Source organism: Adiantum capillus-veneris, chromosome 11, assembly GCF_014529385.1.
Source record: "Adiantum capillus-veneris isolate H3 chromosome 11, ASM1452938v2, whole genome shotgun sequence".
NCBI classification, from domain to species: domain Eukaryota; kingdom Viridiplantae; phylum Streptophyta; class Polypodiopsida; order Polypodiales; family Pteridaceae; genus Adiantum; species Adiantum capillus-veneris.
This window is the reverse complement of record NC_140941.1, coordinates 2,094,505-2,118,828: the sequence shown is the minus strand read 5'-3', so window position 1 is coordinate 2,118,828 and position 24,324 is coordinate 2,094,505. Positions and strand designations below refer to the sequence as shown.

The following is a 24,324-nucleotide window of genomic DNA, read 5'->3' as shown; positions in this document are numbered from 1 at the left end:
ATTTCGGATGAACCTCATGTAGTAGGAACATAAGCCTAGAAAGCTTCGAATGTCATGTACGGACTTCAAGCCTGGCCATGACCTAATTGCTTCCACTCTAGGGGGATCCATGCATACCCCATCCTTTGAAACAATGTGCCCAAGGAAGTGAATCTCTTGCAAAAAGAATTCACTCTTCTTCGCATTAATGAGTAGCCTGTTCTTACGTAACTCATTGAAAACTGCATTCAAGTGATCCCTATGCTCCTCCTCAGACTTCCAATAGACAATCATGTCATCAAAGAAGGTACCCACGAAGTTTCTATGTGGTCTAAAAATTCTGTCTATCATTCTATTAAACGTGGCAGGAGCATTTGTGAGACCAAATGGCACGACAAGAAACTCATAGAGACCAAATGTTGTCCTGAACGCAATCTTATGGACATCTTCTGGCCTAATGCGTATCTGATGGTAGCCACTCTTTAGGTCTATCCTTGTAAACATCGACGCTCCCTCAAGCCGATCAAGAATGTCATCTATCCTCGGTATGGGGAACCTGTTCTTGATGGTATTCTTATTCAAGGCGCCATAGTCAATGCACATGTGCCATGAACCATCCTTCTTCTGCACTAAGAGTACAGGCGAACAAAAAAGGGATGAATTGGGCTGAATTAGCCCCTTTTCTAAAAGCTCGTTAACCTGACTCATAATCTCTTTCTTCTGGGCTACACTAACCGTGTATGGTGGTCTATTCGGTGGACTAGAACCTGACACGAGATCTATAGTATGATCCTCAGGTCTCTCAGGAGGTAACTCCCCTGGCAAAGAGTCCGAAAAACAATCACTGAAACCACTCAAAAAAGATGACCTGCCTTTATCTAAGGTAGACAAATTAGATACAACTTGAGGTACTTCTTTTGCAAAGATCAAGTACGCAGAAAGATGATTCTTTATTACAGATGAAATAGCAGAAGTAGAAACAACTGCAACAGACTCGCCTTTAAGCTTTACATCAAGGACATGAGTCTTTCCTCTATGTACAAGGGTAATATTTTTGTTGTAAGTATCCACCATAGCATGCAACCTGTAACACCATGGGATACCCAGTAACACATCACAGCCCTCAAGTGGCATAATATGAAATTCTTCCGTATCCACATAGCTCTGAATGTGCAGACGAAGCTTTCCCAAAATGGGAGTAACAGGCTCTGAATGACCTAGGCATGCGAAACCTGCTTCCCCTGTCATACCCATCTCCTCTGCGCGAATGCCCAACGTTGATGGCAATTTTGGTGATATGAAATTTGCACGGGCTCCTGCATCAAAGAAAACCAGCACTGTCTGGTCTCTAACTTTGCCCCAAGCTCTGCACAGCTCCGTGGCATCTGTGTTTGGCTGGTCTCCAACCAAATCTGGAACAAGTCCTGCACTTGTCTTTGGCTTCTTCCCTTTATGGTCTGACTTGTCATCCTTATCTTGTGACTTCTTCTGTGGGCATTCATTTGCAAAATGTCCTTCCTGTTCACAAATGTAGCATTTCTTGGCCTCCCTAAGAGCTTTCCGTTCTTCAAAAGTTTTGCCAGAAAAATGCCTTTTTTGTCCTTGTCCTCGTCTCGAAGAAGACTTAGACTGCTTCTTGGACGTATCACCTTCTTCAGTGGAGGGATTCTTTGTGGGAGGCTCAGAAGGCTTTGTTGCAACATTGCCCTTGGCTGAAAACTATTTGCCCTGGGACCCTTTCTTGTGGCTATTAAATCCATCGGAATCTCCCTTCGACAGATTGCTGGCCACTCTTGCATTCTCTATCAACTGAAACATATTCATGACAGTAGTCTTTGTGCAATAGTCCCTGATTTTCTTGGGCAATCCGCAACAGTACTTCTCAATTTGTTTGACAATGGCACAAACCTGTAAGAGGTGACTGGCAACAGTGCGGCCCAAAATTGTTTATTGTACTCTTCCAGATGCGCATAGTGTTTAGCATTCAACTCGTGGCATTCTGTCATCACATCCACTTCAAAAGTGTTTGTCAACCATGCAGGCGCAAAAAGCTGTTTGAATTGGACCCACGTTGTTGGGGCTTGACCTTGGTTCAACAATGCGGTCCACCATTGAAGCGCATTCCCTTTCAAGAAAGTTGCAGCCTTGCGTATCTTTGAAGATTCCGTGAAGTTTCCTCCAGCATAAGCTGCATCGAACTGCTGTATGAAGGTCAAAGCCTTCAATTGATCCTCAGTTCCTCTGAAAGTTTCAAACTTCACTCCCTGCCCACCTTCCTTGTAATCCTTCAGCTGACTCAAAGGAGCCACATTATCATAAACAGGTGCCTGTAACAGTGGTGCTCCATGATTGTTCATTCCAGCACTCGCATCAACTGTTTTACCTGTGGTATCTGCATTTGGTACGTATGGCTGCGAAAAACCAGCCATACCAAATTGTATTCCAAGCACTCGAAACTGGCCATAGGCACCCTGAAAACCTGGTTGGACACCCATGTTCGCGTACATAGGGTTAGCCATGCCTATTTGCATTGTCCCGAACACATTCCCTGGCATATAACCTGTGGAAGGTCCAGCCATAGCTTGAAACATTGAACCACCTCCAAAATAACCAGGATAAGTATTAGGTAATGGAAGGGTGTGACGCATAGCGTGTACATTACTCCCTTGACCATTCACAATTGGTTCCTGTCCAGCTAAAGCAAGTTGCTTTGGATCATTGGACACCGCTAGTTGCTCAACCACATGGGCTTTCCCTCGAGCATCATGAGTCCTCTGCGCATTGGAAATCTCCTTTTCCTGCAACGGCTCAGTCATGCCCTGTGTAGGAGGTTGAAAACCCTGTGTTGGAGCCTGTAACAACTCTTGCATCCTTGGGTTGTTAGCCAACTGCTGAAACATGTCCATGCAGCAACGCAGTTGAGTTTTAAACAACCTGTCCTCTTCTAGAAGAGTTGAAGGAACTTTCTCCGTGCCATGTGAGGAAGATCCCTCTTCAGTTACTTGGTCTCTCTTCTCTGCCATAACGACAAGCTCTGTGTTGCTTTCACCCACAACAATCCACGTTGCACTTTTTGAAGAAAAAGTGACTATCCCGTCGATGGAACCATACAACCGGCAGGTACAACGTAGAGGGCGGTACTATTTCAATTACCTGTTAACTTTACACAGAGCACTCAGAAGGGAAGAGAACACAGTTGCGTCGAGTGACTAGAATGTCACTGCGCACACGAGACCGACACCCTGTAGGACCCAAAGACTGGCGCCCCTTTCGGTATTTCTTTATTCACATTAAGGTAGATGATCCGACCACTTAGCACAAGCTTTCACAAAGCTGTCCAAACCTGGCGAGGGCTGAAAACGCAGGTTTTCGACCTGATTTTGGCAGCATAACGGCGCAAAAACCCCTGTAGGTCAGAAGCACCTGTCTAGGACGGATTCCCTCGCTATCTGGAAGCTTTCTGGTGAGCTGTCACAGAAATTCAGCGCGCTGTAATTCCCTGTTTTTCACTGCCGGGTGCCCAAAGGCTGTACACGCATCCGAAGGCTCTCACGAGGCTCCCCCGGGGTTCCCTTGCAGTTTAGGTGCGAAACCCTAAACCTGCAGAAAAACACAGCAGGCTGTAATTCGCTGTTTCGGATCGTTTTTAGCGGAGCGAACACGCCTATGCATGTCCCAAGGGCTCCCGCACGCAATGGGACAGTTCCCCTGTGAATTGGACGAGTTTTCACGCGAGAAAACTCTCCGAACTCGCAATCTTTCGGGATGGAACTGTGTGTACCTATGGGGGATTAGCAATTAGCTAATCTGGTTCCTGTTCAGAAGGCTCTTGCCTTGGCAAACGTGCATAAACCCCCAGAACTGTACATGTTCATCTAAGTAGCCCAACTAGTGGGGCATTACCATATGTGCCAAAGGGGAGAGAGAGATGCACGAGAGCAAGTCATTGCGCTACATGAGACAGAGGAGAAGGCAAGCTTTCCATTAAAGCTGTAGACCTGCACCCACTACTCACACACACACACACTGTAGGTCACTTGTGTTCAAAAATCAGCCTCCTCTCTCAAATTGGGCATCCCCTCTTCATGCTGGAAGTGGCAAAACTGCCTGGAGCCGCCATGTGTCCAGTTTGCCCCTTTTGAGTTAATTCTCTAGTTCCCACTGACTTATAAAGTTATAAGTGACTTTCCGAGTGGCCCAGACTTCATTTGGCGCACACAGGGTTCCTGCTCATCAGAATTCAGTGCTAACTGGCCCGACTAGTCCCAGACTGACCGACCCAGACTTCCGCTGTGAGAAACCTATTCGGCCGCAGCCGTTTCACACTGGCCATGCAACGTCCAGTTGCACCTTTTCAAGGGTTCCGGGGAAAACAAGTAAAAATAAAATAGATAAAAATATCTAGTACTTATTTACGGAAGGCAACAGGAAAATACACCTCCTGGTGACACGCTGCGCAAGCTGACCCCGTGCTTAAAGCTGCCCCTTTTCTTGCCGTAGGCAAGCAGCCCCTGTACCTGCTTGTTCTTTAATTACAGCAGCACCTTGTGTAAGGTGCAGCCGAAGTGAATATTGAACTTTGCTCAAGATGAGTGCTCCGAACTGTGCTGAAGGGTTCCTTTTACTTACGGAAGGGAGAGCCTTCCGTTCCTTTAGTGAGAGAGTGCAAATGATCACAAACAAAGTGGGAAACACTGTGAATGAAGGTGCTGAGACTGAGAGATAGAGAGAGAAGAACACAACACCAGAAAAGTTGTCAAACCCTCCTCCAAGAACCCCTCTCTCGATGGCGAGAGAAGTCTATGCTATTGATTGCACAAATCTGATACAAGGTGTTGATGCAAGTTCTTGACGCAACGGTGCAATGAGGATCTAGATCGGAGATGACGGCGACGACGACGACGACGACGACGGCTGGAAAAACGCTGTCTTGTATGGCTGAATATGCTTCTGTAGTAGCAGGGTTGGAAACATTGCTATTCTTGGCTGGAAAACGCTGATTTTAACATTGCTATTCTCGGCTGGAAAAACGCTGTCTTGTATGGCTGAATATGCTTCTGTAGTAGCAGGGTTGGAAACATTGCTATTCTTGGCTGAAAACGCTGTGTACAGCTGGCTAAAACGCTGATTTGTCTTGCTGTAAAAACGCTGGACAGCAGGGTCTGAAAACGCTAGTACTGCAGGCTGTAAACGCTGAAGTTGATCTGCTGAAAACGCTGGTCTACTGGCAGAAAAACACTAGGTTTGCTGAGGGTTCTTGCTTGAGAAGAAGTGCTAGAGGGCCTGCTGCAAGAGGTTGCCTCTGCTCTTCTTGCTTCTTCTGCTTCTACTGAGTGACTGCCAGTTTCCTTATATATTAACTTAGCAAAATTGCCCTACCGAGTTTCCCAACAAAGTCACTCAATAATAATAAGTGAAAAATGGCTAAATTAGGAAAAATAGGTTCTGTGCACTATAATGTAAACGCGAAACGCGTTTCAGCATCTTGTGCGATGACTGTGGCCTTACAAGGAATCAACATGCAAAACTTGCTGAAACGGTTAACAATTGTCAAACATTGAGTGTTCCTTGAATGCAAACTAGGTGGAAGGTTTAGTCACAAAATCCATGGAAATATCCTGAAAAGGTCCATCGGGAATGGGCAGTGGAAGCAAGAGGCCTTGCTGCTTACCCCGAGGAGCTTTTACCTTATGACAAATAGTGCACTGTGTGACATAACGAAACACATCCTTTCGCATTTTAGGCCAATAAAAGAATCTTTCTATTTTTTCCAGAGTGGTGTTCATTCCCCTGTGCCCAACCGTGAGAGAGTCATGTGCATCGTGCAATACGGTTGTCCTGAGTGAGGGCAACACACATAGACGGTGACGAAAATATAACAAACCATCATGAATATGTAAGGTGTAGCGCAATGAATGTTTGAACTTTGCTCAAGATGAGTGCTCCATAATGTGCTCAAGGTTCCTTTTTGTTCTTATGGAAGGGAGAGCCTTCCGTTCTTAATGAGAGAGTGCAATGATCATAACAAAGTGAATGGACACTGTGCGTGCAAGTGTATGAGACTGAGAGATAGAGAAGAGAATACGACACCAGAGACATAAAACCCTCCTCCGAAGGCCCCACTCTCGTCGGCGAGAGTGGTCTACTTATGATTGCACAAATCTCTACAATGCTTGGACTTGCCGACGATGTCGACGACGACGAGACGGGCTGAAATCTGAAAATGCTAAGGGCTAAAATTTGCAAATCTTTATCTGCTGAATTTTGACTCTATGTTGATGACGATGTCGATGACGACGATGCAACGACGACGCGTAGATGCTGAAGTCTGCGTTTTCCGGGCTGAAACTGTAAACTTCGCGGCAACTGACCGTGCGGCGAGGAACTGCTGCGGGAAGGTGAGATCCGCGAGGTTCCGGACTTGATCTGCGGTGTCTAAGGGCTGAAAACTGAAAACGCTGATGGTTCTTGAGGTTCCATCGCGGAGAATCTGCAAAACACTAGGGTATAATGCAGATTCAAAAACTCTAGGGCTGAAAATCTGTTGCTTCGCCGGTTGTTCTGCAAATGCAAAACGCTAGGCTGATCTGCTGTATCTTGACGACGCTGGGGCTGATCTGCTGTGCAAATCGTTGGCTGATCTGGTCCAAAAACGCTAGGTGGCTGCTGTGGAGCAAAAACGCTAGGCCTCTGGGGTTCTACTGAGAAGTTGCCTGTTGAGCGTGTGCTCCTGCTGCCTCTTCTGCCAATTAGTGCTAGCCTAGGTTTGCTTATATGCAAACTTACTCAATTTGCCCTACCTACTTTCCAACAAAAGTTACTTAAAAATAATAAGTGAAAAATGTCAAAAATAGGCTAAATGCACTGGAAAATTCCTCTGAAGGATTTTGATGGGAATGCTTATGATCATGCTGTGTGCAACCAAAGGATATGCATCTACACTAAGTGTCTGGGCATGCACGGTCTACGAATAGACTCACAAAAGTGTCAGATCACTTCAAAATCTAGATTGACTGGACTGACAGAACCCTTGTCGTGCTGTAGCTTCTCCACGGACACATAGGGTTGGATGTGTCACGTGACATCCTCTCCTTTTCAAAGTGAGGTAATGGTACCGAACCGTATGGCGTCGAGGGAGATCGCTAATAGCATCCGGAATCCTGGAAGGGACTCTTTGCCGGCCCACTCTGATGTGTGGGTCGTGCGGTACTTGAACTTCATAAAGGTCTGCAACGCTTGCTTCTTTGGGCCGCGCCGAAAGCGAACAGAGTCTTTTGTGGCTCCTTCAATGCTTCAACTTCGTCGAGAGTCATGCTTCTTTCTCCTTCAAGAATCTCGATGGTTGAAAATTCCTGAAACCATTTCCAACACAAAACCATGAACATACCTATTCCACGTAAAGTGACTGGAAAAAATCTCGTCTTCCTTAAAGACTGTGCATGCAATGTAGATGAACAAATAGACGGAGTGCCAAACCGTTCACGACACACGCAAACGAGGAGATCGAATCTTTCTCTTATGATCTAAAGCAATCAACTGTGGCAATTCACAATGTGCTCGTTCTACGAATGTGTCATGCCAAGGAAGAGACATGGAATGTGACTTCCTTGAATGCATACTTTTCATTTTTTCATGAACAATCCGCATACATTCGTGCTCATTCATGAGTGAAACGTGCTCAACGTACAATATGTCATGCCTACGAAAAGGGATCACATAAAGACGCTGACTAAAATACAAGAAACGATCACGAATGAAACACTCGAACAATGCGTGCGTACTAATCATGCGAACATATAATACTTCGTGTGAAAGTTCTTTGGACGTAGGCTCGAGAGCCAAGATCGATTCGTTGTGATTGATCGAATCTGCAACGAGGTTAGCTTCGCTAGAAAAAGCATCAACTAATACATCATCCTTGTGAACAATCATGTCATCTTCATGCAACTCATCATGCTCATCATTATTATCCAAATCATCATGCTTATCATTGTCATTCAAATCATCATCATGCAAATCATGTGTGTCATGCTTTGGAGAAGACGAGACCGAAAGAGTCTCCTTCTCCCGAATCTCTTGCATCTGTGCTTTGCACTTGAGGAAAAAGTCGCAACATCTCTTTTATGTGTTGATTGTTCATTGCTTTTCTTGCTTTGTTCTCGCGATCAAATTCTGCTTCTCTTTCTTTGTTCTCTGCTTGTCTTTCTGCGCGCTCACGATCCAATTTGGCTTGTTGTTCTTTGTCTTCCAAGTCGTACTTACGCTCTATGGCTGCCACGCTTTCTTCGTAGTCACGATCTATGGCTGCCATTTCTTCTTCGTAGGCCTTTCTTTCTTCTTCTCTTTCTGCTTTTCGTGCTTCGCAGTCTAACTTCATGTCCATCACCATCTTGTCGAAAGCCTCCATAAGAGTTAGTGCAATCCTTGACGTAGATGGGGAAGGGAGAGGGTCTGAAAAACCTCTTGGTGGGGAAAATTCTTCTTCGCCCCTCTCATGCTCATCACCTCCAAGCAAAGTATCCATTCCGCTTCGAGTGATGACCATCCACTGAAGTCTTGGGTTCTTGTGGTCTTGGGTTCTTAAGTTCACGAGGAACTTGGGTTCTTGAGGGTCTTGGCTCTTGGGGTTCTTGAGGTTCTTGCGGATCTTGAGGTTCTTGAGTGTCTTCTTTTGCTTGCAAGTTGTGTTAGAGAAGGATCTTCTCTTCACCCGAGTTCTGCTCTTTTCCGCCGGCGCAACCCTTGGCGGCCTTGCGCTCACACCAAGGTTGCTTTTTTCCCACCTCATGTCGATTGGCCGGCCGCTAAGTGCACGGTCCGCTCTCAATGAGTGAAAAGAGGCACAAGGGGAGGTTGGACAAGCCCTTCTTTCCTGGGATTCCTGTCACTCTTCAAAAACACGATCAGGAATTGACACACCCAAGCGAACTTGGGTTCGTGCGACCTCAACAAGCAAATTTTTTTTTTCTGTGGTTCTTGTGGTTCTTTCCTTGAGTGATACAGAACATTGCCAAAGCTCTGATACCAATGTAAGGTGCAGCGGAATGAATGTTTGAACTTTGCTCAAGATGAGTGCTCCATAATGTGCTCAAGGTTCCTTTTTGTTCTTATGGAAGGGAGAGCCTTCCGTTCTTAATGAGAGAGTGCAATGATCATAACAAAGTGAATGGACATTGTGCGTGCAAGTGTATGAGACTGAGAGATAGACAAGAGAATACGACACCAGAGACGTTGTAAAACCCTCCTCCAAAGGCCCCACTCTCTATGGCGAGAGTGGTCTTATGATTGCACAAATCTCTACAATGCTTGGACTTGCCGACGATGTCGACGACGAGACGGGCTGAAATCTGAAAATGCTAAGGGCTAAAATTTGCAAATCTTTATCTGCTGAATTCTGATTCTATGTTGATGACGATGTCGATGACGACGATGCAACGACGACGGCTGAAAACGCAGATGCTGAAATCTGCGTTTTCCGGCCTGAAACTGTAAACTTCGAGGAAACTGACCGTGCGGCGAGGAACTGCTGCGGGAAGGTGAGATCTACGAGGTTCGGGACTTCATTTGCGGTGTCTTAGGGCTGAAAACTGAAAACGCTGATGGTTCTTGAGGTTCCGTCGCGTAGAATTTGCAAAACGCTTGGGTATAATGCAGATTCAAAAACGCTAGGGCTGAAAATCTGTTGCTTCGCCGGTTGTTCTGCAAATGCAAAACGCTAGGCTGATCTGCTGTGTCTTGACGACGCCGGGGCTGATCTGCTGTGCAAATCGCTGGCTGATCTGGTCCTAAAACGCTAGGTGGTTGCTGTGGAGCAAAAACGCTAGGCCTCTTGGGTTTTGCTGAGAAGTTGCCTGTTGAGCGTGTGCTCCTGTTGCCTCTACTGCCAATTAGTGCTAGCCTAGGTTTGCTTATATACAAACTTACTCAATTTGCTCTACCTACTTTGCAACAAAGGTCACTTAAAAATAATAAGTGAAAAATGTCAAAAATAGGGTAAATGCACTGGAAAATTCCCCTGAAGGATTGTGATGGGAATGCTTATGATCATGCTGTGTGCAACCAGAGGATATGCATCTACACTAAGTGTCTGGGCATGCACGGTCTACGAATAGACTCACAAAAGTGCCAGATCACTTCAAAATCTAGACTGACTGGACTGACGGAACCCTTGTCGTGCTGTAGCTTCTCCACGGACACATAGGGTTGGATGTGTCACGTGACAAATGAGATAGTTGCTCGGCCCTTGGGAAGCAAGAGCCTGCAACCATTGCTTACCAAACTCGGAATCTGCTTCATGTTGTCGAAAGACACACCCTGAAGAGAAATTGTGGATCGTGACTCAAGAGCCAGGATCTATCCTTTGCGACTTAACGCATCTGTAACAGGGTTAGCTTCACATACTCAATCAAACCTCCAAATTGCTCAAAAAATTGTGACCACCGTGCTTGGCGATCACTCCAATGTGCACTAGGCATAGATTGGAGCCACTTGAGGGCTTGGTGATTTGTGCGAACTATGAACTCTCTACCATGAGACGATTAAATGTACCCACGATACTTGTCAATCCAAAAGGCATGACTACATACTCCCATTGTCCTCGCTTTGTACGAAAAGCGGTCTTGAAGATGTCGCCTTTGAATACCCTTACCTGATGGTATCCACTCTTGAGATCGACCTTACTGAAAACCTTTGCCCCATTGAGTCTATCGAGGATATACTCAATGCGAGGCATCGGAAACTTGTTCTTGATGGTCATCTTGTTCAATGCCCTGTAATCACCACACAAACGAGACGAACCATCTTTCTTGCGGACAAAAAAAATGAGAGCAGCAAAAGGACTTACACTTGGATGTATGAATCCTCTGGCCACCAACTTCATGAGTTGCCGCTCTAACTCCTCTTCTTGAGTCTTGTTCAAACAGTAGGGAGTCTTACTGACAGGCTGTGCCCCCTCCGTGAGCTCGATGTGATGGTCCTTCGGTCGCTCGGGTGGGAGATGGGGTGGAAGATCATCCTGCAAAAAGAGATGCTTAAACGTGGTAAACAAAGCTGAATACCTGTCTGAAGCCTGAATGCTCTGGGTAACTAGAGCGGCATAGATGAATGCCGCTTGTGCTCCTCGTCGTAAATCATGCTTTGCCTGCACATGAGAAATGAGAGGCATAGAATGCAGACCCTCCTCAACACGAATGATCATGGGAGTGTCACTTTTGGCATTTAATAGGAGAGTATTGTCCTCCCAATTAATGAGAGGGTTATGCTCACGAAACCATCGAATGCCCAAAAGCATATCACATTCTGAAAGAGGAGACACGACAAATTTCCTACGGAAGGCAGCTTGTTGAATTGTAAACAACATATCATGGCACTCTTGTGTGATGTGAGAGTCCATACCCCGAGCGAAGCCAAACACCTCGAGAGGAGACGTCTGAGTAACCTCTAGGCGGGCTCTCTCTACAAGAGGCACTAATCACATCATGCATACTACGTGGATCAAACAATATGACAAAACGTTGACCCTTCACATGACCATAACACTTCATGAGAGACTCATCAATGTGTGTGTCAGAAACATGTGATGACGCAGATCGATTCATTATAGTGCTTGTGATAGCTGTGGGTTCTTTGGGTTCTTTAGGTGGGGCTGTCTTAGGACCCTTGACGTGACATTGATAACATCTACCTTCCTTAGCATAAATCACTTGTTCTTCAGCCGTTATGTATCCTCCTATAATTCCTTGTGCGGCTTTTTCATCCAGGGTTAGCTTAGATTTTGCAGGTGCTTTAGCTTTACCCTTAGATTCATTTTGAGAGTTCCTTCCCTAAGGATTAGAGGAAGATTAGCTAGAAGAGTTACCATTCTTACTATTCTTACCATTCTTACCATTCTGTGGGTTCTGAGAAGTTTGATTAATACTTTGAGAAGTTTTGTTTTCCTTCGGTTTTCCTTCATTGTGCTTCATCTCCTATGCGAGAGCAATCGCTACCGCCTTGTTGAGATCGACGGGATCTAAGACTTCCACATCAAACCTGATATAGTCGTCCAACCCAAAAATGAAAGCCTCTTTGCGCTTCGCATCCGATTTGGGTAATTGGGTGCCAAGCTGTAAAACACGGTTAGAAAAAGACATGACTGGAGGAGTAGCATTTTTCTTAAGATTGTGCCAATCTTCCTTTAACCGCGCTAGGTACTGAGGTGGCAAGAACCGCGCCTTGAGCTTGTCTTGGAAGTCGGCCCAACTGAAAGAAAGGGGCACGCCTACCTCGGCTTCCTCTAGGTGCGCGGCCAATTGCTCCTCTTGCCACGCTTGATACCAATTAATGGCATCGCCGGCAAGATACATGGCTGCCGTCAAACCTTTGCTATTCCCTGTCTTCTTAGTTGTCGCAAAATAAGCATTAAATTGATGCAACCAAGAATGAATAACATTAGTATCCATCTTACCGTCATACTTACTAAATGCCAACTTGTTCGTGACAGGGTTGTTGGAATCCGCTTCTCGACTTGTGCTACCTGATGATTCGTCCACGTCCTTGAGTGGCTCAGACTTCGAGGTGAGAACCTGTAAGACCAACTCTTGCATGTGATGGTCTCTTTGCGCCTCACGTTCTAATTCCAAGGCCGCTCGTCTTTCTTCGGCCGCCATGCGCGCTTGCTCACCCTCACGCTCCATGGCTACCCTTCTTTCTTCGGCCTCCAACTGCGCCGCTCATGATTAAAGGTGGCGCGTTGCGCCTCTTGTTGTCACATCATATCCATCATCGACTTGACCAAAGCCTCCATAGGATTTGGTGCAAACTGTGGCGTAGATGGGGATGGGGGAGGGTCGGAAAAACCTCTTGGTGGGGAAAATTCTTCTTCACCACTGCCATGCTTATCACCCTCATGCAAAGTATCCATTCCGCTTCGGGGACGCATTCCGGGACGGGGAACGGGGGATGGGGCTCAAATGGATTTTTAGTGTAAAAAAGAGGGCGGGACGGCAAGTGGGGACAGGAAGCCCGAAAAAGGGCGCCCCCTGTGACTATGGATGACCATACACTGAGATCTTGGGTTCTGAAGTTCACGAGGAATTTGGGTTCTTGTGGTTCTTGGGGGTCTTGAGGTTCTTTCTTTAGCTTGCAATCTGTGTTAGAGAAGGATCTTCTCTTACCCAAGCTCTACTCTTCCGTGCGGGCGCACCCCTTGGTGGCCTTGCGCTCACACCAAGGTTGCTTTTTCCCACCTCACGTCGATTGGCCGGCCGCTAAGTGCACGGTCCGCTCTCGATGAGTGAGAAAAGGAACGAGGGGAGGCCGGACAAGCCCTTCTTTCTTGGGTTTCCTGTCACTCTTCAAAAACACGATTAGGAATCGACACGCCTAAGAGGACTTGGGTTACGTGCGACCGCAACAAGCAAAAAAAATTCTTGTGGTTCTTTCTTTGAGTGATACAAAACACTGCCAAAGCTCTGATACCAATGTAAGGTACAGCGGAAGTGAATGTTGAACTTTGCTCAAAATGAGTGCTCCGAATGGTGCTCAAGGGTTCCTTTTACTGACGGCAGGGAGAGCCTTCCGTTCCTTTAGTGAGAGAGTGCAAAATGATCACAAACAAAGTGGGAAACACTGTGAATGAAGGCGCTGAGACTGAGAGATAGAGAGAGAGAAATACGACACTAGAAAAGTTGTCAAACCCTCCTCCAAGGGCCCCTCTTTCGATGGCGAGAGAAGTCTATGCTATTGATTGCACAAATCTGATACAAAGTGCTGATGAAAGTTCTTGACGCAATGGTGCAATGAGGATCTAGGTCGGAGACGACGGCGACGACGGCTGGAAAAACGCTGTCTTGTATGGCTGAATATGCTTCTGTAGAGCAGGGCTGGAAACACTGCTATTCCTGGCTAGAAAACACTGATTTTAACCTGCTGAAGACGCCGATTTCAGATTGTTGAAAACGCTGGCACAGCTGGCTAAAATGCTGATTTGTCTTGCTATAAAAACTCTGGACAGCAGGGGCTGAAAACGTTACTACTGCAAGCTGAAAACGCTGAAGTTGATCTGCTGAAAACGCTGGTCTACTGGCAGAACAACGCTAGGTTTGCTGAGGGTTCTTGCTTGAGAAGAAGTGCTAGAGGGCCTGCTGCAAGAGGTTGCCTCTGCTCTCCTTGCTTCTTCTGCTTCTTCTGAGTGACTGCCAGTTTCCTTATATATTAACTTAGCAAAATTGCCCTACCCAGTTTCCCAACAAAGTCACTTAATAATAATAAGTGAAAAATGGCTAAAGTAGGGAAAATAGGTTCTGTGCACTATAAAATGCTCCTGATGGCTACTGAGTGTAACACTGATGATCATGCTGTGTGCAACCAGAGGAAATGCAACTACTCTTAAGTGTCTGGACATGCACGGCCTGTGCACAGGCTCACAAAGGTGCCATAACACTTCCTAAGACAACATGAACCCTGGACTTGAAGTAGCTTGTCCACATGCACATAGGGTTAGATGTGCACGTGACACCTTGCGTGTTAACTTAGAGTCGAATAAAACCCTATCGAGAGTGGGCCACAACATGCTGTACTGGACTGTTACGCGAGGGTGGCTACTGTTCGGACAGAGCTGAGCGTGGGGCATGAGCGAGGGGTTGCAGCACAGGAGCACGGGATACAGAGAACCCAACGTGGACTGATCAGGCAACATGGACTGAGCACACTAGAGAGAGAGAGAGAGAGAGAGAGAGAGAGAGAGAGAGAGAGAGAGAGAGAGAGAGAGGTTTTAGTGATGCAAATAGGCTTGGCTTGACAGGTAGAGGGAGCAGTTTTGACGGATGGAAGAAGCATGAGTATCTGGGATTCTTTTTCACATATTCCAGGCAATTCTGATTTTTTGAACTTCTCAGAAATGCGATGTTGTACATCTTGTTCTTCATTGCTTGCTTGATGCTGGCGGGTCATTTTTGGTTCTTCTATAGCTGGTCTCATTGCCTGACTTTGTTACAAAATCATACAACTATTTGAAAGGTTGCATTTTTATGTAATGTGTTTTGAGTTTTTTTTTGATAGTGTATCACATTCTTAGAGATTGTATTAACGCATTCTGCAACAAATTGTAATACACTACATAATGCTAATCATTACAAGACCATCCTCGTGTTGCCCCACAACTAAATATATGTATGCCATGTGGTGTGCTTGTCAGGACTTAGTATTCAGAACAATAGAGTAGTTTGACAACAAAAGGTCGTTGTCTTATTTGGACCGTTTAGTTGCTTCTTGTTGCTTTATGTTTTTTTGCAACCATTGGACCAGCTTTACATTGTTTGGCCTCGTTTAAATTCAACCTTTGTCTTGCATACGCATTCTTAATTGCGGAGTTTTAACAATAAGGGCAATTATCCATACCCATCCTGCCGTTGGCCTAAAAAACTCATTGGCAGGAAGGATTGTACAGATTTTGCTAAGACTTGAAAAAAACAAAGGGAATATGAAGAAGAGAGAACATTTTAGATTCTACATCACCATAACAGGGCTCTAGGGTATCTTCTAAAGAAAGATGGTGCATATGCACACTATAGCCAGCTACAGTGCTCTCAGGTTTCACACACTTTCAAAATCCATGTATGGTGGACTGCCGGTGGGGCTAGTATTTCTCTTGGACTAGTGCAAGGCTAGTGGACCCGACTATAGGCGAGCACTCTGGCGAGAGATGATTGAGTGGTAGCCACCTACCTGGACCATCAGTCTACTCATCTTATCTCTTCTAGTGGGTGTTTGCTCTTGTATGTATTTTTGATATCAGTCGTAAGTTGCATTATTACTCTGCCTTTGTTTAGTGTCTTGAGTCAGTTCCACAGTCTCATAGCACACTTAGTGCACTGTTGAGCCTCTATACCTTCATTGTATCTGTTGGTCCTTGGTCTGGAGCTGAGAGTGTTGCCAACCGGTTCTTGTAGCTGATTCATTGTTCTCGGGAAAAGGACTCTTTATTCCCTCCATATGTATCGTCTCTATGTTGTTATGTTTGTGTCATGTACACCCATGAGGTGTGAACCCTTTGTCACATGGAGTTGTCACTTTTGTCCCCCATCTTTAGCCATCCATTTGGGTCGTCGATTCCAGCTTTTATCCAATCCCATGATTCTCTCTCTTAGGTGGAAAAGCATCCCTGGTTTGGTGGAAACCCTAGCTACCCTACCTCTCCTATAAAAAGGTTACCTTTACACACTTGATATGAGAGCATGGTATCTATTCATGAGTTACTGAAGTAGTTGTGTTCTCCTCATATGCCTTCTCAAAATCGAGAAGCATAATAACCACTAGCTGTCCTATGCGTTTATGTGTGTCTCTTGCCATCTTCCATTGTATAAATCTCCTATAAAAGGCTACCTCTACACAATCGATATGAGAGCATGATATACATTCATGAATTAATGAAGTAGTTGTGTTTCTCATCATATGCTTTCTCAAAATAGAGAAGCATAACAACCACTAGCTGTCCTATGTGTTTATGTGTGTCTTGCCATCTTCCATTGTATAGTCTCCTATAAAAGGTTACCTCTACACACTTGATATGAGAGCATGGTATCTATTCACGAGTTAATAAAGTAGTCGTGTTTCTCATCATATGCCTTCTCAAAATTGATAAGCATAATAACCACTAGCTGTGCTATGTGTTTATGTGTGTTTCTTGCCATTTTCCATTGTATTTTAACTAGACGCCTTTAAGAATGCCTTCAACTAATGGATAGTAGATGTAAATGAACTCATTTTAATATAAGTGGTTATGCGCTACGGATTTTTTCAGTTTGTAGCTTTAGACTTTTGTCAACTTGCCTTCAGAAAAGAGTTGCCTTTTCAATGCAAGGATACTGGGTTTGGTTTTTCTTGTTCTTATGATGCATATTATATTCTAGTGTAGAGTTTGCACCATTCAGTAATGTTTGAGTCTACCCCTCCATAATATGATGTTAATGACATGGCTATTGAATGATATGGCTGTTGTAGGGAATATTTATGATGGCAGCACTGGGGATGTTGCATGTGATCACTATCATCGGTACAAGGTACTTGATACCAAGTAATTCATGAAATTATTGCAGTAGCAAGAAGGCAGTTACGGCCTTAACATGGAAGTGTTGGTTCAGAGTGATACTCAACTGATGGTGGATCTTGGGATAGATGCGTACCGCTTATCCATCTCCTGGTCACGAATTTTTCCAGGTTTTATTATTGTCCGTTCTTCACAAAAGCTTGCAAAGGGATATGTATTCTTATGTTTTAGCTCACCTAAAAGTTCTGGTTGAAGCTCTTTGTAGATACCACTGGAGCAGTAAACCAAGCTGGAGTTTCTTTTTATAACAAAGTTATCAATGATCTTGTTCACAAAGGTATTCTTAAATGCTATAGAGCCTGCTTAAAATCAGTGTGGAGAAACTGCTCATACAGCTTGTGTGTGTTACATCCTGTTGCTGTTCTTTGCTTTTATGCCTTTTCAGGCATCAAACCATATTTAACACTCTACCATTGGGATATGCCCCAACATTTGGAGAATGATCCTGAAGTAATGGGATGGCGTACAAAAAGGATCATGTAAGCTTCGGATTGTCTTCAGTATCTCAAATAACTTTGAAGTGTGAAGAACATAGAGGGAGCAATGATTTTTACATGCTTTACCATTGCAGAACTCATTTTGTGCACTTTGCCGAGACTTGTTTCAAGCTTTTTGGGGATAGAGTAAAGAATTGGATAACAATCAATGAGATTTGGAGTATTGCCGTGGATGGGTACGGTTTTGGCACAGATGCACCTGGTCGTTGCTCTGCTGTAAGTGGCACAAAGAAGAAAGTATACACTGGTGATTCAGCTACTGAGCCATACATAGTTGCACACAATGCTCTTTTGTCTCATGCAGCTGCAGTGAAAGTTTACAGAGAAAAATTTCAAGTACTGCCACTGGTTTCTGTAATTTGGAAAATAACTATAATCTAGTCATTTCTTCTATTTAGACGATACTTACTTGCTGGCAATTGCATGCAGCCCGAGCAAAAGGGTCGCATAGGGATGGTTGCTAATTCAAAGTGGTACGAGCCTTTTTCCGAGCAAAAAGAGGATATTCATGCAGCTGAGAGGTGTTTGGAATTTGAACTAGCATGGTAATATGGAATTCTCTTGTAAAAGTAAGCCATTGAGAGAGAAAATAAAGTGAAATGTTTTATTAAACGTCTTCAAAAGGCCAAAATGACCTATGAGACCAAACTGATAGAACGTTGGTGGATCTAATACAATGTTTGGGTACAAAATCAAATGAAGTAAAATAAAATAAAAGCTAAAACAAACATCAGTGTTCGAGGATGTCTGGCATAAGGCGCTCACCGAGGATGCACTGCATTGGTTGCTCATCAATGTCCGCACTATTACATAGACGTATTGGACGTCTCTCATGCTGTGCTAGAATAGTCCTGATCCTTTGATGGAGCCTCCATGGATGTCGTGGTGGCCCTCGTAGACGTGGGCATCTAGTTCTCCCGAGCTCAATGGCTCTGTCAGTCAATATACCTTTGGGATAGGTGGACTTTTGAAGTCTGTTGTGAAGCTTGCTCATCTGACTGTTGAGTCTCTGCTCTAGCAAAAACAACCCGAGGCATTTCTCTGATCCTGATATCTCATGACTCTAAGGAGTGGTCCAAATCCTTTTCTGAATAGACAGTGAAAGCGGCCTGGTATCTCATAGTACACTGGACAATGACATGTGATGTAACTTTGTCTCTAGCTCTGTATGACACAACTAGCAAATCCTGGCCTCTGTTGGTACTCTCCTAATACCAGTCTCAATCTCTAGCTGGTGCAATGATGTGTGCATCTGACCAATAGCACATCGTAGCTCATGGGATAAATGAGTGTCCATATAGGTAGGTCTAATCATAAATCCATCCTGTGTGATCCGGAGAAGATGCTCACTGTAGAAAGCCATCTTCGTGCCAAGCGGGTGCATCCAGCGAGTACTGGAAGGGGGGTAGTCTATTTATAGTAAAACCATGTAGCTGAAATGAGGATGTCATCTGTGCATACCAATAAGATATGTCACCCTGTGAGGCAAGTTGTCGAGAAGACTCCAAAGCTAGGCGAGCATATCTATCTTTGAGGAGATCCCAAATACTGTGTATAAAAGAGACGGATATGGTAAGTACCTTTATGACCAGGGCGGGAGCAGCAAGCTCTTCACGGATAATCTCATGTGGTACAGAGGCCTTGGCCCTAATCATCCGGGAAATCATAGAGACGAGAGGCCTCTTGATACATCTCCATCCATCAGTACTGCCAGCTCGGCTATGATGGTCCCCATATCTGCACCTTATAAAGCATAGCTGAAGTAACCAATGTGTCAAATAGCCAAAGCTTTGTTCGAGGTTCTTGAAATTGAATCTGTGAACGCATCCTCTCCATCCTCCCAAAGCTGCATTTGCTCTCGTCAGTTTGGTTTCTATTGCTCTCCTCAAGGTTAGAACACTGGACCACTGAAGACCACTCCCAGGTAAGTGTATGCGTTCTGTCCATGTGGCCACTTCATGTGCGTCTTAGGATTGTCCAATGCATCCTTGTGGCTTATGTGCAGTTTTACTTGTCTTTGTTATCCTGGCCTCGGTTGCGCTTGCAGTCCCTCATGTCCTATCTTTTAGAGCATTTTTGGTGGACCTCGTCTAGCAAGAGGGGCTTTTGGCTTCTATCTATGGACAAACTGTGTTCTCCCAAGCGGCTTGGATGGTTAAATATTTTGGACTTGAGACGTCATCTTCTGGCTCGGAAAGCTATGTCGTTGCCAGTTTTGGTGAAGCAGCAGCAACCCTGGGCTCTCATGGTCACACATTTGTGTACGCACATTGTCACCCCTTCTTTTGGTCATTGAAAACCGACTTATTGGGATGTTGTTGTTGGGAAGCTTGAAGGACACATTCCTGGATGTCCCTTTACTTCTTCTCTAATTGTTGATTGGAAGGTTGTCACTTTGCATTTGGCTTGGGATGGTCGACAATCCTGTGTGGGTAACTCTCTTCGCTTGGAGAGTCTGCATTGGAGCAGGGCTTTCGCTTCGACTTCGGTTCAACGGACTTCTCGCCAAGCGTATTTTCTTTCCCAAAAAGGAATCTGTCAGGTGTATCAGGTGGTTGATGACTCGGGTTATGTTCTTTCTTTCGCTGATGCCGTCTCCCGCTTTCGGTTGGGCCTTCACTATTCTCCTCTGTGGTGGGAGATTCAAAGGATGCTTGCTGCTCACTCACCCATCCCTCCTTTGGATGTGGACTCTCGCTTCTCTGATTGGAATCTGGCTACCACTAGATTGGACTGCATCTCAGCTGGCAGTGTCTATGCCATCCTTCAGTCTGATGTATGGATTGTGCATCGGGGTAATCAGCTGTGGTCGCTTTTCTAGTCATCCTTGTGGTGGCAACACACATTGTCTCGCATTTGGCAGAGTCATCTGCCTTTGAAGGAAGTGTTTTCTTGTGGCGGTGCTTGTGGGAGCTCTATCTGTTGGCAGTGTGTTACATGCCCCAGATCCTTGAAGTAGAGGAGACCGTGCCACACTTACTGTGGCGTTGTCATCACTCCAGAGCCTTCATTCGGCAAGTGTCGACTGCTCTTCGGCTGCGTTTTCCTTTCGTCTCTTTTCACAGACGATTTTGGCTTTTTGGGGTGCTTCAGTCACCGCAATCTCAGTTTGCGGTGTTCTTCACCTGGGTCAGATTTTGAACTATGTGTGTCAGGTGCAACGGAATGAATGTTGAACTTTGCTCAATATGAGTGTTCCAAACTGTGCTCAAGGTTCCTTTGTTCTTATGGAAGGGAGAGCCTTCCGTTCTTAATGAGAGAGTGCAATGATCACAAACAAGTGAATGGACACTGTGCGTGCAAGTGTATGAGATTGAGAGATAGAGAGAGAAGAGAATACGACACCAGAGATGTTGTAAAACCCTCCTCCGAAGGCCCCACTTTCTATGGTGAGAGCGGTCTACTTATGATTGCACAAATCTCTACAATGCTTGGACTTGCCGACGATGTCGACGACGAGACGGGCTGAAATTTGAGAATGCTAAGGGCTGAAATCTGCAAATCTTTATTTGCTGAATTCTGACTCTATGCAAATCGCTGGCTGATAATGTCCAAAAACACTAGGTTGTTGCTGTGGAGCAAAAACGCTAGCGCTTGGGGTTCTGCTGAGAAGTTGCCTATTGAGCGATGGTGCCCCTGCTGCCTCTTCTGCCAAAAAGTCACTTAAAAATAATAGTGAAAAATGTCAAAAATAGGGAAAATAGGTTAAATGCACTGGAAAATTCCCTTGAAGGATTCTAATGGGAATGCTTATGATCATGCTGTGTGCAACCGGAGGATATGCATCTACACTAAGTGTCTGGGCATGCACGGTCTGCGAACAGACTCACAAAAGTGCCAGATCACTTCTAAATCTAGACTGACTAGACTGACTGAACCCTTATCGTGCTGTAGCTTGTGCACAGACACATAGGGTTGGATGTGTCACGTGACAATGTGGGCCATCTGGCACCATAGGATCTCCTTAATGTTCCAAGGCACTTCTGGAGACCCCTTTCCCTATTTCAAATTATCTCTTGGTCAAGCTCTGCATTTTGCCTATGACGCTGGAGACATCACTCTTGATACCTACAGGATTTACTTTGACTTATTCTAGCCTTTGGAGCCTCATAGTTGTATCCCTTTCTTTTCGTGTGTTTTCCTCGCTTTGAGGTTTCCCACTTGTAAATTAATCAAAGCTGATTTACAAAAAAAAAGTATGCGTCCGTATACTCAGTCGTCTGCTGACCAATGTGAAGGTCGGTGCAGATCGCCTGACCCACTGTGCTGTGGTGTTGAACACCATAACTTTGGTCTTGCCAAGGTTCACCGACAAGCCGCTATTACTAGCAAATGTGTGCAATGCATCTAAGTATCACTGCATCCCCTCGGGCGAATCTGAGATCAACACAATATCATCTGCATATAGTAGTAATGAAATCCATGTCCTTGCTAGCTGTGCTCCTCTGTCGCCTTCCCTCTCAATGTAATCTAAAACCTCATCTACACACAAACCAAACAATGTAGGGGAGAGTGGGCATCCCTGTTTCACTCCAGCAGTGGAGTGAATAAATATGCTCAAATAACCCCTCGAGAGTATGAACTTGCAAGTTGCCCCACGACTGTTTTGTATAAAACCATGATTCCCAAGATTAGCTTTGTGGTACTCCCATCTCGTGTAATCTTTGTATTAGTTGAGCTTTGGGAACCATATCAAATGCTTTGTGAAAATCCTTAAAGGTACAATAAATTCTGCTACCATGTGATCTGCTTTCCTCAATAACAGCTCTGAGTCTCAATATATGATTAAGAGTAGAAAAAACACCCCTCATAAAACCTGCTTGGCATGATGCCCGAATGCCTCCTCGCTCTGCCCATCTACTCAACTGCTGCTCAAGAATGGATGCATACAACGTAGCTAATGTGTGCCCAATCATGATAGTACGGTAAAACCTGCTTGGCATGATGCCCGAATGCCTCCTCGCTCTGCCCATCTACTCAACTGCTGCTCAAGAATGGATGCATACAACGTAGCTAATGTGTGCCCAATCATGATAGTACGGTAATTCCCCGGAATCATGGGGTCTCGTGCCTTGAAGATAGGCACAGTAGTAGACATGCTCCATGTACCCGAAAAACCCTCATACTTGGCTCGGTTGAACATTATTGCAAGAAGCCCTGCAAGCATATCTCTAGCATGTATGAAGTGCTTAGCCATCAATCCATCATGATCATAAGCTCTCTTGGTCCTCATCTATCAATGGCTTTCTTTACCGTCTCGACGGTAAAGAAAGTGCGGCAAGGCTCCGGAGGGTTCGGTAGAGATTGCTGTTGGCTTGGAATTGTGTGAGGAGATGCTACATATGCGCTCCAAATCTCAGTGGATGTGAATGCTCATGAGAAAATCTCCATGCCTCGCTTAAGTCCTGGCTCAGGACGAGCTTGTACAACTCCTCTTACCGAGCAAGTTAAGTCTTCTTCTTCCATGACACTAGGCGCCGTCCTCCTCCCAGTCTCTGATTTAGCCATCTTTGTACATATCTTGTTTTTTTCATTGGAAGAGTCTCCCCACATGTTGATGTAGCCTCTTCAGCAGGGTAGAATGCAGCCCATTGGGCAACTTTCTTAACTAATGGAAGGATTTTTTTCTTGGGAAAAAAAAAATCCTCATACCACCGATGCTGAAAAACCAATTTTTCCCCAAAGGCAAGAGGAGTGCAGCTGATGACTCTAGAATCAAGTTTGGGTGAGAGTGTGCATGGTGTGTGTTGAGGAAGAGCAAAAGAGGAAGACTCGAGCCCTTCACGTACGTGTTATAGGCTAAGGACATTGGAAATGTGGAAGAAGAAGTGAATGAACGGCATTTCTGAAGCCACACAAACAGGTGCATGGAGAGTGGGGAAGAAAGGAAATGGTGGGGAAGGAAAATCCAAGGAAAGAGCACTCAATTTACGTTTCCCTATTGTGGGAACTAGGAGAGATTTCTTGAAGAAGAAAGCAACTCTTAAAAAAGCTCGGATATTTATGGGCGATGACCTCACTTTAGCGCTACTTACACACATGCAAGAGTTGATGCCAAAAATCAAAGTTGCGAGGGAGAAGGGAAAAATTGCTTTCTATAGAGGGGCGAGAGTGGTGATCTGAAAAGACGCAATACATGATGGAGACGTATGGGACCAGCCTTAAAATGGCAGTATGGAATTGTAATGGATCAATGAAGCTAGAAGTCGGTGCATTTGAGGATAGCTTCAAGGGAAAAGACATCATTTTCTACTCTGAGACACATCAAACTCCTGCTGTCACACTTCCTAGAGTAACAGGATACCATTGGGAGACCACTTGTTGATAGGAGGTGAGATCAAAGTGTAACAGACTTGGACACTCCAAGTCAAGAATCAATCACGACAGCACCAAATAACCACTTCAAAACAGTTCACAGTTCACAATAGATTTGCATTGGCCCGGCAGAGTTCCGTGCCTAGAGATATTGGCCCCAAAGACTGGCGTCCCTTTCGGTATATCTTTTTGTATTAATCAGTTCAAAGTACAAGAGTGGGTCGGGTCTCACTCTCAGACTCTGCGTCCAGATGCTCTGCAGAGTGGGAGCCCAAACCACATATTTAAATTACAAGGGATGCCAAAAGCAAAGCCCCAAAAGCTTAAAAATAAAGCAGAGGTTCTTTTCTCTCTCACAAGCTCTCTTGAGCTTTAGAAAATAAAGCAATGCAGTTCTCTCTCTCCTCTTGCAATTTGCCTAGAGAAAAAGCACCAGCCAAAAATCTC

The 24,324-nt window shown here is 45.0% G+C and overlaps 1 protein-coding gene across 1 annotated transcript in view; it reads left to right on the top strand.

Annotated features, from left to right (window-relative positions):
• Positions 1-24,324, top strand: part of LOC147446799 (beta-glucosidase 25-like) — a 108,414-nt gene that overhangs the window by 34,412 nt on the left and 49,678 nt on the right. The window contains exons 2-8 of the mRNA XM_086522778.1: positions 14,762-14,828; positions 16,960-17,018; positions 17,100-17,175; positions 17,271-17,342; positions 17,451-17,544; positions 17,637-17,898; positions 17,992-18,107. Of these exons, the coding sequence (XP_086378904.1) occupies positions 14,762-14,828; positions 16,960-17,018; positions 17,100-17,175; positions 17,271-17,342; positions 17,451-17,544; positions 17,637-17,898; positions 17,992-18,107 (746 nt within the window). The remainder of the gene's footprint in view (positions 1-14,761; positions 14,829-16,959; positions 17,019-17,099; positions 17,176-17,270; positions 17,343-17,450; positions 17,545-17,636; positions 17,899-17,991; positions 18,108-24,324) is intronic.